The sequence below is a fragment of the Mchenga conophoros genome, linkage group LG3 (genome assembly GCF_057382185.1).
Source record: "Mchenga conophoros isolate Kocher_MC1m ecotype Shallow Benthic linkage group LG3, M_conophoros_male_GT1.1, whole genome shotgun sequence".
Classification (NCBI taxonomy): domain Eukaryota; kingdom Metazoa; phylum Chordata; class Actinopteri; order Cichliformes; family Cichlidae; genus Mchenga; species Mchenga conophoros.
Genome location: NC_140528.1, coordinates 69,241,072 through 69,265,637, shown reverse-complemented (window position 1 = coordinate 69,265,637; position 24,566 = coordinate 69,241,072). Strand labels below are relative to the sequence as shown.

At 42.5% G+C, this 24,566-nt stretch overlaps 1 protein-coding gene across 2 annotated transcripts in view; it reads left to right on the top strand.

Annotated features, from left to right (window-relative positions):
• Positions 1–24,566, top strand: part of rgs12a (regulator of G protein signaling 12a) — a 46,176-nt gene extending 21,610 nt beyond the window's left edge. For both annotated transcript variants that reach the window (XM_085266986.1, XM_085266985.1), the window contains exons 4-18: positions 3,852–3,873; positions 6,366–6,535; positions 7,386–7,478; positions 9,154–9,297; positions 9,919–10,101; positions 10,193–10,340; positions 11,066–11,163; positions 11,384–11,575; positions 14,666–14,739; positions 14,855–14,981; positions 15,413–15,509; positions 15,760–15,815; positions 16,306–16,417; positions 16,655–17,206; positions 23,389–24,566. In XM_085266986.1, the coding sequence (XP_085123112.1) occupies positions 3,852–3,873; positions 6,366–6,535; positions 7,386–7,478; positions 9,154–9,297; positions 9,919–10,101; positions 10,193–10,340; positions 11,066–11,163; positions 11,384–11,575; positions 14,666–14,739; positions 14,855–14,981; positions 15,413–15,509; positions 15,760–15,815; positions 16,306–16,417; positions 16,655–17,206; positions 23,389–23,672 (2,352 nt within the window). In that variant the 3' untranslated portion in view covers positions 23,673–24,566. The remainder of the gene's footprint in view (positions 1–3,851; positions 3,874–6,365; positions 6,536–7,385; positions 7,479–9,153; positions 9,298–9,918; positions 10,102–10,192; positions 10,341–11,065; positions 11,164–11,383; positions 11,576–14,665; positions 14,740–14,854; positions 14,982–15,412; positions 15,510–15,759; positions 15,816–16,305; positions 16,418–16,654; positions 17,207–23,388) is intronic.

Below are 24,566 nucleotides of genomic sequence, written 5' to 3'. Positions count from 1 at the left end.
TTTAGAGCCAGCAAGCTCGCCATGACTTCAGTTGTGATATTGGCCATTTGGTTGACAGACTTGCAGCTTTTTAGGGGAATTCCATTTGGGAAATGGGGTATTTTCACTTTTGACTCTATAAAAGGGATCAAAGAGGGCCTGCAGTGCTACTGCGCCACCCACAGTGCTCTTGCTTGTCACCAGAGGTGTCAACAGAGGAAGGAGGTGTTACTGACTAGAGGTGCCAGGGTCATCACTTTGGCCTCATTGTTAGAGACTTGTGGGCAAGGAAGCAATAATGAGTTGGAAAAACACAACACACTGACATGTGTGCTTGTGTGTGGTCTAACTCCAGCAGCAGATATCATTTTGGCTTCTTATCTTGCCAACTTTTAGAAGTACACATTTGTACATGTGTCTTTGTATTTGACAAAAAGCTTTTAGATAATAAGTTAGTTTATTCATGTATGGAACCACTTCTGCAGAAATCATTATATTTAAAAAGAGGAACAAGCTGAACAGCCACATATTTGGTGAACCCATGGATGAGATTACAACTCCACTGAAGAGATTGAGAAAAAATATCTTTCAATCGTGTTATACATAGTTGCATAGTCTGCCCACCAGAGAACACTCTGCACCTTCCCTGTTAAAAGAATGCTGCAAAAACCCATGATCTGAGGTGAGTTGAGCAGAGAGTGTATATAAGTAATCAGCTAAACATCCAAATTTTGGGAAAATCCTTTGATGTTTCAAGTGTCTGAAAGAAAAACAAATATCAGCCAGTATATAGCAGTTTTAAACCACCAAATATCGGTATGTGTCTTAAAAATTCTATATCAGTCAGGCTCTAGATGACATGAAAATTGATGACATGAGCTTCCGAGTCTGTAAAATGAGACCAGTGCAAACCTTCATAAGTTCTAATGGCCAGCAGGGGGGTGACTCTTCAGCTTGCAATAAGAAGTGCAGTTGTATAAAAATTGGAAATACATGTGTGGAAAAATGACACAATTGCTTGCATATGTGTAACATCAGTAAGCACTTTCCTGAACAGTTTATGTTGTCAATAATTAGTTGCCACTCATAGCACATTAACACTAAGCTGTATCAAGTAAAGTGCACTCCTATTTACAATAAAACTGAGCGTAAAGCAGAGTATGCTGTAGGGTGGAACTGCTGTGTGATTAAAAGGGGTAGGAAAGTAAATTGACAGGGACCCATTTATGTCTTTGTTATACTTTAAGTGACCACAAGTCCGATTTGGTCTGTTTGGGTCCGAGTGACACAAACTTCGTCATCACACTGTGAGCCTGAGGTTCCTGTGGATGTCCGTTTGACCACGTGGACTTTACATTACAATGCTTCGACCTCAAAGACTTATAATAAGTATGACTAATCAGGTTGTGGTGTCTGTTCGTGCCAGCAACAGCGTATAATCAAGACTTAACATAGAGGCATGCATGCAAAAATAATTGCTATCTCGGTTTAAAGTTCGCTGTCTGGGACCTTTCGACCTCGTGAGCCACAGCTAACCCCCAAATCACCGATGTAAGAACTGCGTAAAGAACAGAGAGTCCTTCGACTTCTCAGTGAGTTACTCTCCTCCTCGCTCGTCACATCCGGTTTTCAGACGATCAAAATGTGGCTAAATGTTCAACTTTGCCGATGAACGTTTGGTGGTTGAAGGTGGTTATGGCACAGTGATGCAGTCTGTGTATTTTTGGGACGATCGCATAGACAAAACAAGACATTTGAACCCACTGCCTTCGGCCTTGGAAACGTCTTTATTTTGATAACTCGCTGTTCCATTTCAAAATATGACATGAATTTTAATTAAATTGGATAATAATTTATCATGTGGCTGTTAGTCGGATAAGATCAAATAATTAGGGTTTTGCAACATTTGAGTTTATTTGGGTGCTTTAAGACATTTAAGACTTTTCTGTCACTAGGATAAATCTGTCATGATTGTGGTTGGAACCAGGAGATTGCAACAAATGTCACAAGCGAGTGATTTATCGCTGCTCTCCCACTTTTTGTGTAATTTCTGCTCTTGCACAACATGGATAGTTATCTAATTTGTCATCCATATAGATGTGAGTATTGAAGCACCGAGAATAGCTAAAATGCTCTTTTCAGTATTTAACCTTTTGTTTGGTCCAAACCAAAATTCACGTCACAGTTTTTTTTGGGGGGGTTTTCCCACCTTTTTTTCTTAAACTGGACTCCAGCTGTGGTGCACTATATATTTAAGGTTTGAGGTTTAGCTGTTTTTAGACCCATAGGAACAGACAGATGGAGTGGGTGTTCTCTCTTTTCTCTCTTTCTTCTGTTTTGGCTTCACGTTGGTCCTCATCCTACCCACCCATGATTACTGTACACATGCGAGCCACCACAGAAGGGGTGGCTTTTTTGGGTGTTGACGATATAGGGGTTGGACTCAGCAGCAGCAGAGTTGTAAAGAAGGCTGTGATGGACAATTAGTGGTTTAGCGGTCTATGTCTGATAGAGCTTTTACATGTGGTCATTCCCAAAATGGAAACAAGCCGTCACGTCGGTGAGCATGACCGATCCCCCTAGTCTTTGTGCATAAAGTGAATAGGCTGCCATCTGAGGTTGTGCTGAAGCTGACTGATTTAAAGCTCCTAATTGAAAAATAAGAGTTTATATAATGAGTAAAATCAGAGCGGGGGGACAAAAACAGTCGATGTTCATTGTTTTCGTTGTTTATGTCATTCCTCTTATGATATTACAGCTCCACAATACAGAATTACGTGAGTGTACCAAAGCACAAAGTCTATTTGCTGCTGAAACCAAAGCTGGAGCGTGGCAATGAGAGCCTTGTTTAGTCGTATTTATCAGCTCTGAGTATTCACACTTTGAAGTGGCAGCTCAGAAAACACTCCTCTGGAAATAGTGCCTCCTTTTCAGATGAATCCTCCAACGCACACTTTTTTTCCTTCTTTTTTTGGAGTTTTCTTGGACAAAGCCCTAAGATTCTGCCTCTCATATCCTCCCCTGCATGTAAATATATATTTATGCTGTGGCTCTCCAGTTTGCACGTTAAATCTTTCTTTATTAGTGGGGTTTACACAAGCCTAACGCTGAGGCAGTGATTTTAAATTGAAGTATTGCCAAGTTAATATTCACTTATCCATGTTAAGCTCAGACATGGGTGGTGTTTTTATTGAGCCTTATTCTCTGGCTGTAATTACACTCCAATTAGGGCTCTGAGTACAAATGATTTCCATTGTGAATTAATCCACATATTATTTATCCCAATCAATTCATCTTGCTTTGTCTCAGCTGAAAATGTGAAGATAGTCAGTCAAACCAGTAATCAGCTGGGGATTCCTAATGATAATTTCTCTCAGTCTGCTTTCAGTGTATGGGTTAATTCCTGCAGCTCTACATAAACTTCTAAAAAGACGTCCGTGCCCAGTAGGGGAGCTCATGTCATTTGCCTTTCTTAGGGACAGCTACACATGCATAAAACTGCAACTCTCCGAATTAACAAGTGAAAAGCTCATCGTTAACTAGTCTGCCTTGATGACTCCTGATCCTGTGACTTCAGTTAGCAGGAATGCGCACGTTAGTTCAGAGCTGTGGGTGGGGTACCAGTGTGGAGGTGTGAACAGCTGTCCATGGTACGGGTCGAGAGCCACCCACATAAAGTAATTGTGTAAGCCCCCCCAAGGTCCAACCCTTTCCAAGCAGCACACTCAGTTTTACTTACAAACCAGGAGGACACACAGCTCACAGGGATGCCTGAATGGACAGTGCTACCAGCACAGCATTCAGCCTCTTGTGTCTGCGCAGGAGGTCACGAGGGCAACTCCTCACTCATGTCTCTCTTTGTTCTCTTCCAGTCTGCTGCTTCATCAGATGGTGGTAAGTGCAACTCTTTTTTTTTTTTTATGAGAGTGTGGAGAGGAATTCAATCTGTGTGCTTATGAATATTTACAATCTTAAAACTGAAGTCTTTTCAGCATTCATCGTTTGGTTCATTTTTGTTGCTTTTTTATTTCTCATTTTATATTCCGCCCTCAACACAGAACTTTGTAGCTGCTCAATAAAGTGACCTAATAAAAAGTCTTTTAGCAAGCATGATGTATTCGCTGTAGGCAGCATGCCTCGTTAACAAATGTTGTTTACCCAGCGTGGTTGGGTTGCTTTCATGGCTAAGCTTGGATGCTGTCTGGTCTTCCCTTTCATAGCAGTTTTAACAGCGCTTGCTAACAGGCTGACCGAGGCTGTGTTGAGGAGTGCAGCTCCGCTTCTTCCACAGTTGATGTGGATCAGACATGCACGGCTGTTTGCTTTCTAAAGCTGTCTCATTAGCTGAGCAGCCAACAGTGTAGTAAACATAGGCCCTCAGTCCTAATACAATAAGCCAAGTCCAAACAAATAGCTTGTCAGAAAACCTCAAACCAGGACTAATTTGACTGTACTGTTAAAAGAAATATGTTTACTCATAATTTATGGAAAACTAGTCTAATTTTAATTGGACATCTACTTTAACTAGGATGTGGTGTAGGCTTGGAAGGTCATACAGAGGCCACCTTATGTTTCTTTCCATTTGAAATGGGAATTTCCGAGTTCCCAGTCAGAATTTTTAATGGGAGCAACAGCCTCAAGTGGGACTTCCAACTCAGAAAGTCATACCTCCATTCCAGACACCTAGGAACCCATGAGTGACACCACTCCCCAGTTAGCTTGTTCCAGTTGTAATGTAATGTTAAAAAAAAAGAAAAAGGAAAAAAAAACATTTGTTTTGGTTCTTAGCACCACAGAGCCTGGTATTGCTAACAATACAGCACAGTACTTGTTTTTGTGTGCTTAAAAACAGCACGTCCTTGGATAGAGACTTTTCAGTGGTCTGCATATGGCAAATTTAGTGAGTCACAAATACACAACAGTGGCAGAAAGGATTAAAGGTTTTACGGGTTTACTACTGTTTACATTCACTGCTACTATCTTAGATTGTTAGCTAGCCGTGGGTGGTGCTGCCCTGACTTAACAAATTCAGGCGGTGTTCCACATTCAGATTCCAACTGAGAACTTCCAGCTTATTTTGGAACGACCCATCAGAGCGGCACCATTGAGCCCGACGTAACAATCCAAGATGGCGGCTGTGCTTTTAAACATTGGTAAAGCAGTTTGTGCTGCTGTACTATTTGTACGTTTGCAGTCAGTGCTACCACTGTTGTGTATTTGTGACTCGACAAATAAGCTACATGCAGACTGACCTGTGAAAGCACAGTTTTTAAGTGCAACAAAAAAAAAAGTACTGCATGGTTTTGCTAGAAGTGTTCCACCTCGCCAAGGAGCAAAATAAATCCTCGGTTTTCCGACACATTCCAGCTACTGGAATGTGCTCAACTTGGGAGTGATGTCACTACCCGAGGTAAATAGAACGCAGCCTTACTCACAGTCAGTGATGTCATCTGCTATTTAGAGTTCTTTTATTTTGTTTGCAGATCTAGCCCACTCATGCAGGTGGATTGGCAAGATAAAGATATGCAGTACTACACCTTACATGCCCCTGCTACCATTCCTTTCTGAAATGTAAAAACAACCGCTTAATTTCAGTTGCCTGCGCCAGCGAATTGACTTTCCACAGAATGACAACCGTGTATGTGTAACCAATTTGGCTGAGACCCTTTTTGTTCTTTTTGTTTTTACTGTGCGCTCCTCACTCGATCTGCTCACAGCTCTAAAGTGGCCATCTGCCGCCATGATAGCAGGTACTGTGTAGGCTGAGGCCACCACTTTAGCTTTGTACCAGCTCCTGTATTGTCACCCACACTTCCCTGTGGCCTTCCCTGTAATCAGCTGTGTCGCCTTTCTTTCCTCCTTTTTATCCTCTGCACTCTCTTTCTGCTGCTCCCTCGTGCAATGTGAGCAACCTCTGCTGTGTCTTTGTGCACTTCTTGCCTTTCTAGTCTAAAAAGCTTTAGGGTAAATTTTCCCCTCTCTAACAGGATCATTAATTTTCTGACAAATTGTGTGTTCTTTCCTTTATTTTAGATTTGCTTCAACTAAAGGAAAGGAAATTATTGAACAGGTTGTGAGAATTTTGAGTGGACTGCATGAATAGCATTAGCACGAGCGCCAGATGTGATTGATGTACCTACCTTTGGAAATTTCTGATTAACGAGGATCTCATTTCCATTTGCCATGGATTTAATTGCAGTCCAACTGTAGCTTTTGTTCTCAAAAACATTCAGTGAAGTTAAAACTGCTCAAAGGAAGTAAAACATACAAAACACCACTGTTATATTTAGAAAGGGTGAGAGGCCACCGTGGAGAATCTAGATCTGGTACCCACCCTTTAGCATCAGCGCTCTCTAACCTTTGCACTGCACTCTCCTGTCTCGCAGACTATAGTGGGATCCAGCTGCAGAGCTGCTGCAGCCAGAGCAGCCTGAACAGTAATGGCAGCCTTCCAGGAGCAGGCAGCAACCGAGGGGCTCCAGAGCAGCGTGTGGCCAGCTGGTCCTCCTGCTTTGAGCGTCTCCTCCAGGATCCCGTGGGTGTGCGCTACTTCTCGGTAAGCTTGGAGAAAGAATCCTTTCGGAGGTTATCAAGAGTGTTATTAAGGGGTTTGCTGAAAGCTTCTCTGTGCTTTAGATTTGAGTCACTGATGTAGATCAAAGTCCTGTAATTCCAGATGTTACTTTTGGAGACTAATGAGCAAAAAAGGAAAGAATATTTTGAATACTTGAGGCATTATTTAATATTTCTGAGATTAATAGAAACTAGCTCCAACTGCAACACGGACAGACGTGTTAGCAAACACTTCCAAATTATCTCTCTGCCAGTTTATTTTAGTTCTGTACTTGTTCAACTGATGACTAATATGCATCCATTTTAGCTCAATTCTGAGCTCCACTGTCTTCAGAGGGAAATATTTACATCCAGATGTACTATTAATATTAGTATTAAAGAGTTGATATAGTGTAAAAAAAAAAAAGCTGTAGTGTGATATATGAATGAATTCTTTTCCGTCTGGTTAAAGTGAAGAGCCATTTACCAACACTAAACCCTGGTGAGTGAGTGAGTGAGTGAGTGAGTGAGTTTATTGTCATGTACCATTTCCTCCCACATAAAAGATGTGCTTTTGAATTTAGCCCACAACACCTTCAGAAAGCTCAACATTAAGTTCTTCCATCCCAGAACCACCTCCCTCCTCACCTTCCCTCAGTACTGATCAGAGCTGCGCTCGCCTACACCATCCTGCGCCTACACTTACACCAATCTTGTTACATTACACCCAGTAATATCTGCCCGCTCGACTGGTCTCAACAGCAGCAGAACTGGAAAGATGAGAATGTGATCACCAGTTGAGATTACATAGACAGAGGAAAAAAAAAACCCTCTTTTACTGTGTGTTTCCACAGGAATTTCTCAAGAAAGAGTTCAGCGAGGAGAATATCTTGTTCTGGCAGGCCTGTGAATACTTCAGTCATGTCCCTGCAACAGATAAAAAGCAGGTAAGCTACAGTGTGCAGCTGCAGATCCTGTGACAGTTTTGTTTGGGGGCCCACTGTGAATTGTTGGATTATCCCCTTTAACCAAAGGTCATACTAAAAAATATGAAGTGTTTAAGACCTGAGTTTTCTTTTTTTCTGTAAATCATTTGTCACACAATTAAAATAAGTATTATTTATTTATTCTCTTTTAGCTTGACAGTCTAGCATACTTTAAAGCACACTGCTAATTTCCTATAACGTATGTGGAGCTTTTATTTTGAATGGTAAATGGCCTGTATTTGTATAGCGCTTTTACTAGTCCCTAAGGACCTCAAAGCGCTTTACACATCCAGTCATCCACCCATTCACACGCTGGTGATGGCAAGCTACATTGTAGCCACAGCCACCCTGGGGCTACCGGACGCTGGCGCCACCGGGCCCTCTGATCACCACCAGTAGGCAACGGGTGAAGTGTCTTGCCCAAGGACACAACGACCGAGACTGTCCAAGCTGGGGCTCGAACCGACAACCTTCCGATTACAAGGCGAACTCCCAACTCTTGAGCCACGATCGCTTTGATCTACATCAGTGACTCAAGATTCAGCTACTCTAGCTAATCTACCTACTTCTCTCTAAAAGGTTCAGACTAAACCGAATCTGCTCACTTAGCTGATGTAGACTCTTAAAATGTACTTTTATTTTGAAAGGGAAACCAAAAAGAGGGGGAAGGCTCTAACATGGTGTGGTCGTATGCACTGCCTACAGACGGCTTTACAGTTGAATCTACATCATAGTTAGGTAACCCCCCTGAGACCCTACAAAGTAACTTACGCCATGACCTGATGTGCACGTACCTGGAAATGTAACTACATCAACGCATCTACGCAACCCGCAACTATTGCACTTTTATTACTGAGATATTATCAACAATGACTTTAGTATAAGGAAGAAGTCATACCCTCATTATGAAGGCTCACAGGGGGAAAAAAGCACAAGAAAAAGTGAGGACCCCGGAAAGAACAGTGTCCCGGGATTTTGATTTGTTTTTATTGTGGCTGGCGCTGCATATACAACACTTGGACATAAGCACAAGGTCATTAAGAGCGCGCAAAAGTATAAATGAATGCTGCCAAAGACATAAGCCACTTACCCAGGTTACAAGAAAGGTTCTAAAAAGAGTTGTGCATACGTCTAACTGTAACAGATATCGCTTACATGTTGTAGCTGATTACTGCACTAGGGGGCAGTGTCACAAACAGCCAGTATGTGGGCTAAGTAAAATTTTTGGTCCTTCAGCCAGCCATAGAAAAGGGCAAACTTATAACATGCGAAGAGCTGAAGTGAAACTAAGTGTTAAAAACAGTCAAAAAAAAGTGCTGCGGCCACCATCTGTGCTTCTCATGCTTTATTTTGGTCTTATTTTGGATTTTTTTTTGTGCTTTTTCCCATTAACTCCCCTGTTCCTGTTTCCGTCCACTTTTTCAACCAATCACCTTCAAGTTATGTAGAGCTGCATGGTTCTGGGTTGTTTAAGGACTGCATGCAAGCATGTTTCCATTAGATGCATACCCTTTTTTTTGGGGGGGGGGGGGATCGCTAAACAAACCATAAAACAAGCATGATGGTGTTTGCGTCACTGTGGCATAGCATAACACACACACTCATCACAAATTCTCAACAATTCTCTTTCCTGCAGCTGTCCCAGAGAGCAGGGGAGATCTATAACAGCTTCCTGTCCAGCAAGGCCACCATGCCGGTCAACATCGACAGCCAAGCCCAGCTGGCCGATGACGTGCTAACCTCCCCAAGGCCTGACATGTTCAAGACCCAGCAGCTACAGGTAGCAACGAGACAGCTGTTGAGTTTATTTATTAGTGTTCCAAATGAGGCAGCGGATAAATAATGCGGTGCTCCCGCAGTAATCAAAACATTCAACAAACAGTTTGACTTTTAGTGACAGGCCCTTTGTGAGAACCTCATTTGAATTCTTCAGTTGTTCGGTATCAAGCTGAGGATCAAGCTTTTTCTAGACAGTATTAATGGAGGAGGGATTCTGCGTGCAGTAGGGGGTTCTGTTCTCATCTAGCCTTTAGTCACTTAGCACAAGCATATTGGCTTTTTTTTTGGTGGCCATCTGCATTTGTTTACAAAAGGGCTCTGAGGCTTTACCAGAGAGATAAACACAAACTGGCATACACCCACAGAGAACCTAGCACATACTGTACACACAGCCCCATAGACACACAGTCAGAGATCTGTATATTTTCAGTGTGCACATGAGTATGATTAAATTTTAACCGTTAAGGCTGCTGTCAAAACATGAGCTGTAACCATATGTTAACACTAGCAGCTTTTTGTCTATTGCACATCTTCTCTTCTCTTTTTATTTATTTATGTATTTTTTTGGTCAAATCCTCACTTGCGATGTCTTACTCATCGGCCCCTCTCACCACGTCCGCAGATCTTCAACTTGATGAAATTTGACAGCTATTCGCGTTTCCTCAAGTCCTCCCTCTACCAGGAGTGCATGCGTGCTGAGATGGACGGTCAGCCGTTGCCGGACCCCTACCAAATCCCCTGCAGCCCCGCCCCCTCAAAGCACAGTGCCAGCTCTGACCGCTCCACCCTGTCGACCCCCAAAAAGGTATAGCATTTATTAAAGACACTTCTCACGGAGTTGTGCGGTTGTTGTCCAGACTGACTGATAACGGGTCTATTTGCCTCCCAATCCACAGGACGTCAGAAAGCAGCGCTCAGGGAGGTCACTGAATGAAGACGGCAGAGACGAGAGCGCCGACAAGAAACGTGGCTTCTTCTCTTGGTCGCGCAACAGGAGCTTTGGGAAGGGTCCAAAGAAGAAGGACATCGGAGACATTAACCTCGGTAAGGAGTGAACTGACAACGGTGAATGTTTCAAACGTCCCCGACACAAACGTCTGCAGTGCTCAATTGTCCTTGAATAAGACACCAAATCAGTGCCAGCTCCAGGGCTGGAGTGAGATACATGCTGGGTAGAAGTGAAGAAACACAGCTGGAAGTCTCTCACACACTGAGAAACACACAGACATACCACTGGTACCCTGGCAAAAACATACCTGTTGCGTCCTGACACACTGAGGAGGCCCAAGGAAGGGTTTAAATGATAGTCTTAGTGTTTTTTTTATTGTTTTGTTTTTAAGTTGTTATTATGTTTTGGGTTGATTTTATTTAAGACTGGCCATAAACTTTAATCTACAATTCCATTTTCTGACTTTTAGGCTTACATCCGTAATGATTACTTGTAGTTTCTTTCTCATGCCAGTTGTGTGCAAAAAAACTCGATTCTGTTCTTACTTAATGTGACTAAATATACATTTTACACTCTCTCTAAATGCATTTGTCCTGAAATGAAACTCCAACTCCCACTCATATCCTTTATTTATTCTCTTTGATAAAACGCGCCTTTCTGTTTGCCAAAATCTTCCAGTGACCAACTTCGATACTGAAACACTGTTATTAGTCATATTACACGTCGGTGTTGCATATTGTAAGTGTCATGTAAAATGAGCAGTGCGCTCATGTCTCTCTGACGTGCACTAATCTGTCGTACTCTGCACTGCGCTGTGCAGATTACTGGGGCAGTAATGGGAGGAGGGAGTCCCAGGGCTCCTTGTCATCCGGTACCAGTCTGGAGATGCCCATTTCCTGCTCCGCTGGCAAGATTGAGGTAAGACTCCTATGGACAGGTCACCATGGCAACACAGAGCTCAGTGTCTGGTGAAGCTATTATAATAGGGCCGCAGCAGTTTTTTATATACTTCTCAGACCATGGAGTTTTTTTGTTTATGGGTCACATGGAAGAAAAAACACACACATATATATATATATTTATAATATTAAAAAGTATTTATTTATATATGCGTTTATTTTTAATTCTTTGACCATAGTCTGATAATCGCCACTCGGTTGGAGCGTGGGAACGTGCTCCCAAACAGTGCAGCGTGCTGCTACCCAACGGCTCCTGCTCTTCTGTCAGCCTTCGGCCAGGTGCCTCCATCAGGGAAGTCCTCCAAGAACTCTGCCAGAACATTAGTGTCAACGTTGCCGCCGTTGACCTTTTCCTCGTGGGAGGAGACAAGGTGAGAACAAACTGCTGTCAAATGCTGCATACCGTACATCTGCTGCTGCTGTCCCAGTAAGCTAAGCACTGCTACAGAAAGAATTTGAGCGGAGTTATTCAGCTGTGCTTACACTAAGAAAATAAAATGTAGCCTTTAGGAGTTGCTTTGTTTCATTAGGGGTGAGGCTCTCCCAAATAGAGACTTTTGAGTTCTGTAGAACTTATCAGAAGGAAAAAGACAAAGCTTTGGTTACAAAAAAACTATCTGAGAGTCATCAAAGAAAGGGTAGAAGAAACACAGTATCTCACATAGGGGTCACATTCTGTTTACTGCTTACTCTGACTGATATAGGATTTTTAAGAATGATACCAATACCAATATTCGGTTACTTGAAAAGCCAATATGTTGGCAAATATTTCTTTTTAATTTCAGATACATGAAACAGATGTATTTCCCTAAAATTTGTTATGTGCAAATATTTGTGATTCCTTACTGACATAATATGACAACGCAGTTTAAACGTAATCTTGTTACAACGATTCACAGATTACTCATTTACACTCCTTGTTTTGCTGGGATCAGCTGATCGTTGCGTTTGTGGCGTTCTAAAATTGTTGCCAATACGGATGCTCCAATGTGTCCTCTGTGGACAAAGTGTGTAACCTCTTAAAATTGTCTTTTATTGGCCTTTAGAAATACTGATACCGATTGATCAGAAAATGATCGGCCTTCTGAGAAGCTCATCTATGCCAAAACCCAGTTTTCAAAAATCTAATTTTAAGATAAAGGATTGCTTGTGTCATGCTTAATAATATAATGAAGCAGGTGTGCTTCCAGGAACCCCCCAAAGAAGTATTAGCCCTATTGATATATCTGTCAGGCTCTCTCTAATATAAGCTGGGGCACCCATAATTATTCAGTAAAAGCTGATGAAGTTTGAAACAGTGAACATGATAATCATTACTTTGAATGAGGAGAGTGTCAAGCTGACATTTTTCACAATTACAAAAGCAAAACAAAACAAAAATGCACATAATTACTAGAGATGGACCGATCCGATATTGCGTATTGGTATCGGTCCGATACTGACCAAAATTACTGGATCGGATATCAGAGAGAAATAAAAAATGTAATCCGATCCATTAAATATCAAAAAAGCACCTCACAAAACTTGCGACATGGTGTAACTCGGCTCATAACATGTCGGAGCAGTGTGCGTCACGTGATAGAGCAGCTGTGTGTATTTGTAGCCTCGCTAGCAATCCGGCATTTCATCTCCGAGGAAGTTAACCCAGAGAGAAGTAAAGCAAGTGAATGTTTGTAAAGCATTCCCGCGTTAAGCTTAACAACCGATATATGGAGCGACTGCCTCTTCTCTCTCCCTCCCTCTCCTGCTGCTACTTCAATCATGAAACTGATTAATGATCAGCTGATCGGCTTTTCTGTCGTGAGTCCGTCTCTCTTCTTTGTTTTTGGCCCACTTCGCGCCAGAAAGAGGAAACCAGCGGCTGAACAACAGCAGCACGTTTAATCTATTGTTAGAATTTATTTAATATTACTTTCTACACCAGGATCTTTTTCTATGTACCTGACGGCTGGTAACTGTGCAGGGGCGGATCTAGCAAAGTTTAGCCAGGGGGGCCGATAGGGCATGAACAGGGAAAAGGGGGCACAAAGACATACTTTTCTTTATTCTCATTTAAAATGTCTAGCTTTTAATAAATAATTATCTGAATCTTACACCCAAAGTTTTAATCTGATGTAAAATGTATAGAAGTCCATTACTGTATATAGTAACTATTAAGTCTAATATATATATATACCCTAGTAAGCTATAGTACTTTTTCCTTTGGGAAGGTACCATCTGTGCAGTCTGCAATTATGTTGAAGAAAGATGTTGAATCTATTTAATATTTCTTGAAAAATAATTGATATCTGTCCATTTTTTTTTTTCACACTGCATCAAATTAAAGTTGATTACATCGATTAAGCATCATGAGGTGGGGGGGGGGGGGTCATCAGTTTCTCACCCCGATGACTAACCCTATTGGTTAGGTTGCTTACTCTTTAAAATACCAGATTAGGGAGGATGGTGCAGGTTTAAGTTTATTAGATTGATCAGTGTTGCTGAACTATGAAATATTTTGGGTGCAGTGTATTTTTTGCATACAGGTATAACAGAATAGCTTTAGTGTTGTTGTTTATTTAAACTTGAGTATTAACTTATACAAAATGCAGCAAGATATAAAAAAACCAGTTTTATTGATTAAAAAACACTATATCGGATTCATATCGGTATCGGCCGATATCCAAATTTATGATATCGGTATTGGTATCGGACATAAAAAAGTGGTATGTGCCATGTCTAATAATTACCTTGAAAAAGGAACTTCAGCAGGCCGGGGTGTGTCTTGTGACTTTATAATTTTTATGTCATCTTGACAAAATTAGTGTACACAGTTTAATGATGATGGATGTATAAATACCACATACTGCACAAATGTATGCACATTTTATGTGTTTTTATTTGATGTAGGTTTGGGAGAGAGCAGGGGTGGAAGGTGAGGGGGGGAGTGTTTTTACTACTGCTGCATATTACTGTGAAAACAAATCTTTGTATGCTGCTGCAAAAACAACAAAAATATTGTTTAAAAAAAGATGATGGATGTGCCGCGATCTTGGCCGTGTGACCTTGTAAAAAGATGACGGAAAGAGAAAGAAGCAGAAGATTTTTCACTAGGCAGTTAATTTTAACAGCAGCTCATTAGAGGTGCATGAAAAGTCACTGATTCTAATAACGGCGAGAATGAGGTGAGGTGAAGTGTGATGATCAGTGCTCAGTGTGAAACAGAAGCCTTGTACTCGAGCTAAGATGGCAGATATTTTTCATATTTACAAAAAAACAAATACTTCCAATATCCAGACACTTAAATATCTGGGTACAGCACACCTGAGGAGTCCTTGTTAGCAAATATAAGTTGTGAAGTGAATCAAAAAGAGAATTACAGATAATTTTTTTCATTGCTGTTTATAGCGCTCAATACTGTGTTTGATCCTGGCTCTTTATGTACTGCTAATGTGCAGTTTTATGCTTTTTTTCCCTTTTAGCCTTTAGTGTTGGACCAAGACTGTATGACACTAAGCTCCAGAGACCTGAGACTGGAGAAGCGCACATTGTTTAGGTATGAACAACCGATCAGTGTTCCCTTGAGTCTGTTAATCGCCTTCAGTTTCTCATTTTGCGTTTCTGCTTTCATTGCTGTCACATTTACTTTGATGCTCTCGGCTCACTGGTAGGTTGGATCTGGTGCCCATTAACCGCTCCGTGGGGCTGAAAGCCAAGCCGACCAAGCCAGTCACTGAGGTCCTGCGGCCCGTGGTGGCCAAATATGGTCTCCACCTCGCTGATCTTGTGGCCAAAATAGTAAGTTGTCTCCAGTGCCTTAATCCTTTTGAAGCTCCCGTGTGTCCAGACAGCAGCCTGTGTAGTGTGTGACTGTGCCACAGGGTGGAGTATCATGGTTAGGGGGGTAAAACGACCGCATCCTTTTCCATCTCTACACAGTGGTTAGCACTCTGACTCAGCCCAGCCTGCTAAGACGAAACACCGGGGCTATAATTAAGAATGACGACACTCCTCAAACATGCCGACTCTCTACTCCTCCCCCTAAACCCCTGTCAGATTTATTTTAGTCCTGTGGGTTTCCAGGCATTATAACTGTATTATACAGTAGACCAGAGCTGAAAGGTGGTTTATAAACTAAGCAAAGGAACACGCGCAGCAGCAGTATTTAGATTTCCGCACAACAGGTGAGGATACTAACATGTTGACCTTCAAATTTTATTTTATAATAGAGCGGCGAGACTGAGCCTCTGGATCTGGGTGCCCCCATATCGAGTCTGGACGGCCTGCGAGTTGTGCTGGAGCGAGCAGATCCCTGTTCAGTCAAAGGTAGAATGGAACAAGAAAACAAAACTGGTTTGTCCTTTCTCATCAAGGCACCAGAAAAATGTAAATCACGCCCACCTCAGTCATCCTGCTGATTAACGTGTACGAGTTTTTGCAAGACGTCTCTCTCATTACGCCTCAAGCACCCTCTCCTCCCCTCTCTGTCTCACGCTCTTCCTCATCAGTTTCTCACCCCGAAGGCTTTTTCATGTACACATCTCTCTGTTTCTCTCTCTCTCTCTCTCTCAAATAGACAAATCCAAGTCTTCCTCCTTAAAAAGTCACCCAACCCGGAGTTTTTCTGCGACAGTGAGTACTCGTCACATCTTTATTCTCACACAATGATAAAAAGAGTGGTGTTTTTGTCTTTTTCTGCTGCTGCTTCTGCAACATCATTTAATAACATTATTAACACTGAGCCAATGCTAAGCTATCAGTTGGTGTTTACTTCCTTTTTTTTAATATTATTATTACTGTTATTTTGGGGTCTTCCTCTCCCTAACACTGCCTATGGCTGACTCACTCGCTCCTGTTTTCTCCGCTCGAGTTATTGCACCATATGAAGGCAGATCCTGCTTAGTCTGGATTCTATCAGGGTCCTTAGACACACAGCCGACAGATGGACCAAGCTCATCTTTACCTGAAGGTCTCAGTAAATCTGGACAAACCGCTCAGTAGGGTGCTTAGCAGCTCGTGCTTAGCTTCGCCCCCATCCCACCCCACCCCTTACGACCTCCCCACACACCACATCGTCCCTCCATCCCCTTAATAGAGTGCCTTGTTATTGTTGAATCTGCAGGGAGATGAGAGGTCAGCACCAAAGGACTTTTCTGTGAGGCCAAGTGGACCAGACTCAGCACTCCCAAGGGATAAGAGAAAACAGAAAAAGATTAATATAGATGAAGCTGAAGGTAAATCCCCCTTTTTCTCCTTATTTGTCTTTCTTTCTTTTCTTTTTTTCAACTTGTGGTGGAATTCTTAGCTTTGCTTTGCCTTTAAGACTAACTCGTGTCTTTGTTAGTTCCACGAGGGTTCTTTTCTCTTAAGAGGAGCGAGGTTGCTCTGCTGCACGTCACACCCAGCTAATCCTTTTCTTGCGTGTGTGTGGAAACTTTCAAGTGAGGAAATGTGCTTGAACTGTTTTCCAGAATTCTTTGAGCTGCTGAGCCGGGCGCAGAGCACCCGAGCCAACGACCAGCGTGGTCTCCTGAACAAAGACGACCTAGTGCTTCCCGACTTCCTGCGACTGACTCCGCCCACTTCCTCTGTCTCCGTGTCCTCCGACCTGGCCTGCTCCACCCCCAACTCCCTGAAGCCGGTTCGAGAGAATGGCATTCCCTCCCGGAGCCCCCTCACTTCCAGCCTACGCTCGGAGAGCCTCGACTCCTCTCTTAGCTCCAGTGCGAACGGACACTCCAGGCGGTGCCTCATGCCCCCTCCACGCCACCCAACCTTCGGCACTCACATGTCCCCCATCCTTCGGCCCTCAGACACCCGTCCAACCCTTCGCACCGTGGAGGAGGACGCCAACACCGACCTGACTCTCATCGGTGAAGGCGACATCAGCAGCCCCACCCTGCTGCCTCCTTCACCATCCCCTGTGTCGTCCTTCGATAGCAGCCTGCCGGCAGCCAACTTCACCCCGCCACCGCCCTGCTCCCAGGCTAAAGACACGGGTGAAGAGGGAAAGTCCAGTTCAGGTATTTCTACAGTGTAACAACCTAACACTCGGTGTGTTTGCGTGTGTGCTTGTGCGTGTGTGTGTTGTACATGCATGTGTGTGGTCAGGAACAGGACCACTTTGACAATAAAACTCCCTCTACACTGACTCTGATGCACTTTAATGACAAATTGATATCGACTCTTTCTCAGTTTGCCTGATTCGTCTTTATCAAGCTCAGCAAAGCATGTGTGTGATTGATCATGATGATTACACTACTCAAGATTGATCTGTAAATAATGACCTGTGTATTTTGTTCCGTGAGTAACGTTTACTTGTATATCACCTCCCTCGCCACAAATTGTTGAGTTGAACATGTGACTGACATAAGCGGATTTCCAGTGATATATTTTGTCCTTTTGGGTGCATGCAAAATGTGACTGATTGCAGATCTGTTGAATATCAATGAAATATACACAATGCGTAGAGATTAATGATCAATATTTGACAGTTATGTGGACGCTAGATGTTGTACCGAAGATTAGAAATCAGAGGAGAAAAAAAAGATCAGCTTTCATGTACAAAAAAAAGAAAATTGAGCCAGACTGCTGCACAGTGTTGGACCTGCAAATACCTAACAGTCGGTACATATAAATGCTGTATCCCTATCCATCCCACCTCCTCTACTTAAGAGCAATTCAACAATGTCCGTGTCAAAAAGCTAGATGTTTTTTTCATTCTCTTTTTACGCAATGCTACAAATCCGGTGAGCCATTAAACAGCTCATGCTGTAGCAGTTTGAGCAACGGTGAAAAATTATTAGTCATTGGAGGACAAGTGCTCCTTGGCGCTGGTGACATTGTTGAAGTGCCTGTCATTCTTTACCAGGCTCATTCGCTCTCTAGGTGCCTGTTTGTAGATAATCACTGCCAATAATCTCTGTACCTGTGATTGAATAGATCTAATAAATGTTAGAATTGGAAATCACTCTCGTCTGTCTTTTTACACGTTTGTCAGATCAGTCCCTCCCCCCCACTCCTCCCCTCTCTCTCCCCGCCACCCGCCGCTTGTCCTCTCCACCTCCACATGCCTCCTTCCGTTCTCTCTTAGCTTTTTTTGTTTAATTAGTTTTTTCTTTTTCTGTTTTTTGTTGTTGTTCTTGTCTAGTGGCTTCCTCCTCTCATCAGCTCCCACTCCTCCGTGTCCTTTCTCGTGCGCGCTCATTTCACAAGTGTCACTGCTCGCTGGGTGTCTTTATTTTTTTTTTACTCCTAGGATCTCTCGGTGTGTGTTTATTCTGTGTCGTTGCTCAGCCGACCTGCTTCTTGTTGTTGCTGTTGTTGATGATATAACACATATTGCTTTTATTTCTTTAAATTGAGCCACTGCTGTTCGCGCGCGTGTGTGTGGGTTTTGCATTGGGTTTGCAAAGCTTTGCCTCGGCATTGGTTCATCGTGCTCTGAGTGCATGGCCATCTCTCGCACACATTTCCCGCCTTTATGTGTTTTTTTTTCCCGCTCCTCCGTGCATATGTGTGTGTTGTCTGTGATGCTATGTGAAGTGAAGTAGTGATTTGATCTGTGACAGTGTTGCTTTGATATCCTACATGTGATGATCGCGGCTTCGAGTTGAAGCCTTTCCTGACACGCTGTGAAGTCGTCAGAAAAGAAGATAACCACACTCCTGTGTTCCAGCTACAGAGCAGCTCCGGCTGCTCTTTTTGATGCACCTCAAAGCACTTTTTTAAAGGGGCACAAACATGACCTTATTGCCTTGTCTTCATATCTACGCTTTTAATGCAAAGTAGGGCTTACACACACAAGACGAGGAGGATAAATCGAAGCTTTTTCAGCTTTCATACAGCCTCATTCCTCTTTTCTGGTTGCTAAGCACATCAGGCTGATTCTTCCCACCACCGGGCGCCATGGTAACCTTATCCACGAGTTGTCTGAGCTACAGATAGAAACTGTCACTACTGGTTTTCATCTATCTCCCTGCCTCTTTCTCTCCGTTTCTCTTTTCTCTCGCTTGCTAAAACGGGAGCAGAGCAGTGATTCGGTATGGCCACGCTTTAAGCGCAGTTTGCCACCTTGGTATCACCGAGGCTGTGCTGGGATCTTTACAGCGAGCTAAAACGCCTCCACTTTCTCACTTTCTCACTTTTTGGACTTTATGAAGTTGTTACATTTGAGTTTGGGTGGAAAGTTAAGCTCGCTGGCTTTCTTTAGTTTAAGACAAAGTAAACCACCCACAGAGTACAGTTGCATCTTTAATTCCAACTGCAGCGAAGCCAATGTTGTGCAGTAGCAGCGTTCCTCTTCTTTTATCTGTCATCCTGCTGACTTCAGGCACTGCAGAGATGTCTCCTCGCTTTCTGTATTACTGTTAGACTGACGCCCTCTGCTGTTCCGAGAGAATAAGAATACAGTAATTGCTGCTTTGGTAGCTTGACATGGATCTCATTTTAATGCCATGCAGAAAGTCAAAGACATCCTTTCTACAGCAGCAGAAGTGCATCACGCGGTACCATTTTTCACATTTCCTCTAATTCTACTGGAAAGTCACCAGTGTGCACACATGACAGTTACACAAATATCTTGAACTGCATATGGTTTGAATCCAAAAGAAGGCTAAAGTTCTTCAGTGATCTGAAGCTTTTAGTACCTTTAATGGGTACTAGTTTTATAGTTTAATAGTTTTATAGTTTAATTAAAGCCCTAATTAAACTATAAAAGACAAAATCAGAAAGGAGAACCAGGGCTGAACTTGATGCTCCCTCTTACTCCACGGCTCTGTGGGGAATAGAATGCCCACTAGGGGGCGACATTACACAGTGTATCTCTACACAGCACTGATTCAGACTCAATTTAAAGTGTGTTTAGTTAAGTCAACAATAATGCTGCCCTCTTCATAAACAAGAACAGGCGGCCATCTTTGTCTGAATACTAAGCAATAAATTACAGAAGTGAATAATTCAGCAAGTTCACGACAAGAGCTTGTTTGTCTTGAGTTTTCTATTTCTTCTTATACACTCATGCTGAGGGAAGATTAAAGGATTCCTTGGGGTAATTGAGACTCTATCTCAGGGCATTACAAAGTGCTTTGTAATGACTCGATTTCAGCTGCCTGCACCTGAGGCACCATGCCACTGAGCTGTCCTTCAAGCCCGCTTCACCCGTTTCTTCGTCTTCTGTCCTCGAAGCAGACAGCTGCTGATCCCCGGGCCTGCCTTAGCATCCATCTGGCGGTCAGAGGAGGGCTTGATGTGGATCTTTTGCAGGGAGACTAAGTGAGGACTGGAGCTGGTTCCGTTCTGTTCTGGCTGCTTGAGCTCAGCGTCCTGCTGCCGCCATGGCTGCTGAAAGGAGTTGCCACAGGAGGAATGGCCATGTTAAACAGTTGTGCCTCATTATCACATGGTGCAGACCAATCAGCAAGCACACCACTGAATCCATGCATGAGAAGCGTGTATGTGTAAATGGTAGAAGTGCACACACCAGGTCCAGAAATTACATTTGAGTAATGGCTACATGAGTTTGATCTCCCATGACTAAGCAAAGTAAAGCTTATGTTATAAGCAAAAACCATATTTAAACCCTATCTTGTAGGTTTATTGTGAGTAATATTAAAAGGTTTACCATATCAGTACAAAGCCAGGTGGCTCAGTCAGTGGTCTTTAACGAACTGCGATATTAACAACCTCACTGTAGGAGTGGGGGCTGAGAACAGAGAAGCCTTTCCCAAATTTTCTAGTTTGTGACTAGAGCTAAAACAAACTGCGACTTCATTATTCTTTTGACATGAATTAATTTTTATAGTTGATTAATTGTTCCAGCCAGGCTAAACTTTATCTGTAGGTGTGAGGGTTTGCTGCGTTCCTCTTCTATGATTGTGGACTGAATTACCCCCAAATTATTTTGTACCAACAGAATAAGACTTTAATTAAAGGTAGGGTTTGTGAAAACCTATGTCTTCACTATTTTCTCTCACATTCTATAGATTGCGTAAAATAGCCATTAACTATTATTTAATAATTGGCCTGAACATAATCCACTTGTATTGCCCTATTAGCAAGCAAAGCAAAATTCAAGTAACACTAGAAATGCTTTGTAAGCAAAATGAGGTAAACCAGCAAACGCAAGTGCTGGAAACTATTACACAACCGGAAAAGTACTTGTAGGTTTTCTCCCTCACCCCCCAAGTATGATTGTTCAAGCTGTTGCAGGTTAGATAGGTTTGCTGGGTCTACATAAGGTCAGCTGTTGGAGCTCACTGACAGTGTTTACATATATATCGGACAGCAACGAATAACAGCCAGTCGAGTTCAGAGCATCTGTGTGTTGAAGTGTAGTGCTTATGTCCGTGTGTTTACAGTCTCTGGAGGCCACATGGTTCACATGAGATGTGGAAAGTTTATCACCCATAGCTGTAACACCAGCATCAAAAAGAAACGCTGGCTTTGTGGCTTCTTGAGTGCGCTTGCATTAGCGAAGAGAGGGGAAGTTTGAGCATGTTTTATTTATTATCCTGTAGGGGTATTGCGATGAAGTCATGCATCTCTGGGGTTAAAGGAAATAAAGACAGTAATGTTCAGATGTGTCGCATCAGATTTTATTGCACTGAATTACTGTACAGCATATAATCCTGTCAGTTTTTAGTCCGATCTTTCTGACGAACCAGCTATAAAGTTGAGCAAGTTTAAGCAGAAGTGGTTATGTCATCAAGTCTATCATGACAACAGCTGGGATGATTACACAACTATAGAATGCTTAAAATATAAAAAAACAAGCCCACTATTCAACTTAAAATCAAGCAAAGTGGAGTTAAAATGTGCACTCGCACGGTGTGACAGATTTTGCTTGAGTGCTTTTGAAATCTGGCATTGCTGTGCTAAACATCTGGCCGTCAGCCAGTGTAATAAGAGGTAAAAGAGATGTGAAGGCCAAGAATGAATAGTTTTGCACATCTGTGCAGTCACTCCTGTGTAAATGAACATTTTTGGAAACCACATTGATTATCTAAAGCTGCACTCAGTGTTTCTGTTAAACAACAGATCAACATATAAAGTATAAGGTAAGAGGAGCTGCACTGAGCCCGGTGTAAACGGACTGTAACAAAAAGATGGAAGTAGCTACCCAGACAAAACAAATTATCAAGTTATTGAATATTGGTTAACACCGGCAAGCATGGTTGTCAAGCTGCGAAACTGCACAAAATGTGTGGCTGCACATCGCGCTAATTAGATAGCTGCTAATTAGATAGCTGCTAATTAGTGCTAACATATAAGTTAATACTTGAAATTTACCCACTGAAAATGGAGTGCAGTGTTTTCAGGCCGGCTGTTTGTACATTATTTGTCAAAAAAACAAAAAAACAAAATGAAATGCTGTCAGGAAGAGGAAATTAGCTGAGACCAAATTGTTTAACATGGCAGTCTCTGGGGATTGGAGTCAGGTCCAAGTGGCCATTAATGGAACTGCGGTTTTTTAGCACTTCCTGCATTGACTTCAGAAAGAGGGTGTAGCTTACAGAGTAGTAGGATTTCTCAAGCGTGATTATACCTTCTGCTTGGATCAGACAGAGTGATGGTCCGTGTGGACATCCATGTGTCTCCCCTTTTTTTTTTTTTGTGGCTCATCCATCTACTGCTAACTACACGTGCGCCTGAGGCAGTGGACTTCAAAGAAGTATGATTACTTGGCTGTTGGGTCTGCTTATTCATTTCCCAACACCATCCTGCATATAACGTTAGAAAACTATTCCCCAGGATCTTTTGTTGGTGGACTTGGTGGACATGGGCGCTCACACTAGAAGCAATTTGCCTATTGGCTGCTTTTTAGTTGACGGGTGATCACTGGTGGACATTCCAGGCTTTGGTTGCTTGTCCTTCATTCTTATTGGTAATCTCACACCTCAAAGTTGAGAAAGGTTTAACTTGGCATCTACCTACTTTTTGCATTCACTAGCAGAAATTTTGCTCTCTGTCGCTTACAGTTACTGAATGTCACTTTTGGTGGTCTGTGGTTGCCATGTTGGTGCTAGTAACTTCCTGGGTGGACAGCCCTTTAAAGTACAGTGAATGGTTCCTTATGATGTTATATCATTTGAATGCAGAATGGGCCATCCCACCCATCATCTGCAATATCCAAGTATCTCTTGTCTCTAAATCAATTTATCTTATATCTTCCATGTTTTGCTTTGTTTTTCTCTCCCTTGCACAGAGGCGACAGAAACGATACCTAATGCCAAGTCACCTCCTAAAAAAGCCAACGCTGCACATACCATTCAGGAGGTGATGGATGTGGAGGGAGTACATCTAGAAGAAGGAACAGCGGAGACATCCCAGGGTGAGGACTCTGAGTTGAGTCTGAGTTTTCAGGGCTATGTCGCCGAGCTGCGACAGTGCCAGAGCAAAATGAGAAACGCCCAGATGCCCCAGAACGGCCGCAACCCACCGGAGGGCCAGGACTGCAACACAGATCTTTACAAGGCCACCATCGTCTAAAGGGACCCCCCCCTCCCCCCCATCCCCACTGCTGCACTTTTAAAGCCTGAGCGACTGTTGTTTGAGGAGATGTAGTCGAACAATGTGCTGCATGTACAAGTTGTCAGTTTTCTTTACTAAAGCATCAATATTATGGTGATGGATATTGTATATTTGTTTAAAAACAGTTCAGGCATCCTGTTGACTTCTAGTACCGGTTGTAATTTTGGGACAGTGATATGTTTTGTTATTGGTATGCTTTGATAATTAACTATTTTGAGCCATGTTAGGCTAAATAATAATACCACAGAAGAAGCCTGAAACTCACTTTGGGGTACCAGTTGATAATAATTGTACACAATTTAAAAAGTGGAAATGACTGAGAAACAGGACACTGCTTGATAAGAAGCTGCTTAACATCTTCTAAACAAAAAAACAATGTAATAACCGGCAGCCTTCTGGTGGTGGAAACCAAAAGGTTAAAGCTCAGGAAAACACTTGTTCAGGTTCTTGATAACAATTTCGAAACCATCACCAAATGATTTAATAAGCTGTTAAGCTGTTTGGGTATATTGAGTTTTACATTAAAGTCCCAATTAACTGTCCACCCATTACCTTTTTCTGCTAGTCTTGCGCTGAGAAAAGTTGTGAGATGCAATTGAAATAGCAATGATAATTTAAAAATCTAGAAAGTAAAGCTTGACTTTTGTTTTACGTGTCCTGATTAGAAAGTAGGACCACATGCTAGGAGAGGACTCTTAGATATTTGACTATTTCTTGTTCATATTGTCTTCCTGTGTTGTACAGATGACACATAACAGTACCTCTATCGTCTGTACTTTCTGCTTCTGTGGTTGTGAGGTTGTCCTAATTGTTGAACAATTAAAAGGCTTCGATGGCTCTACTTTCAACCAA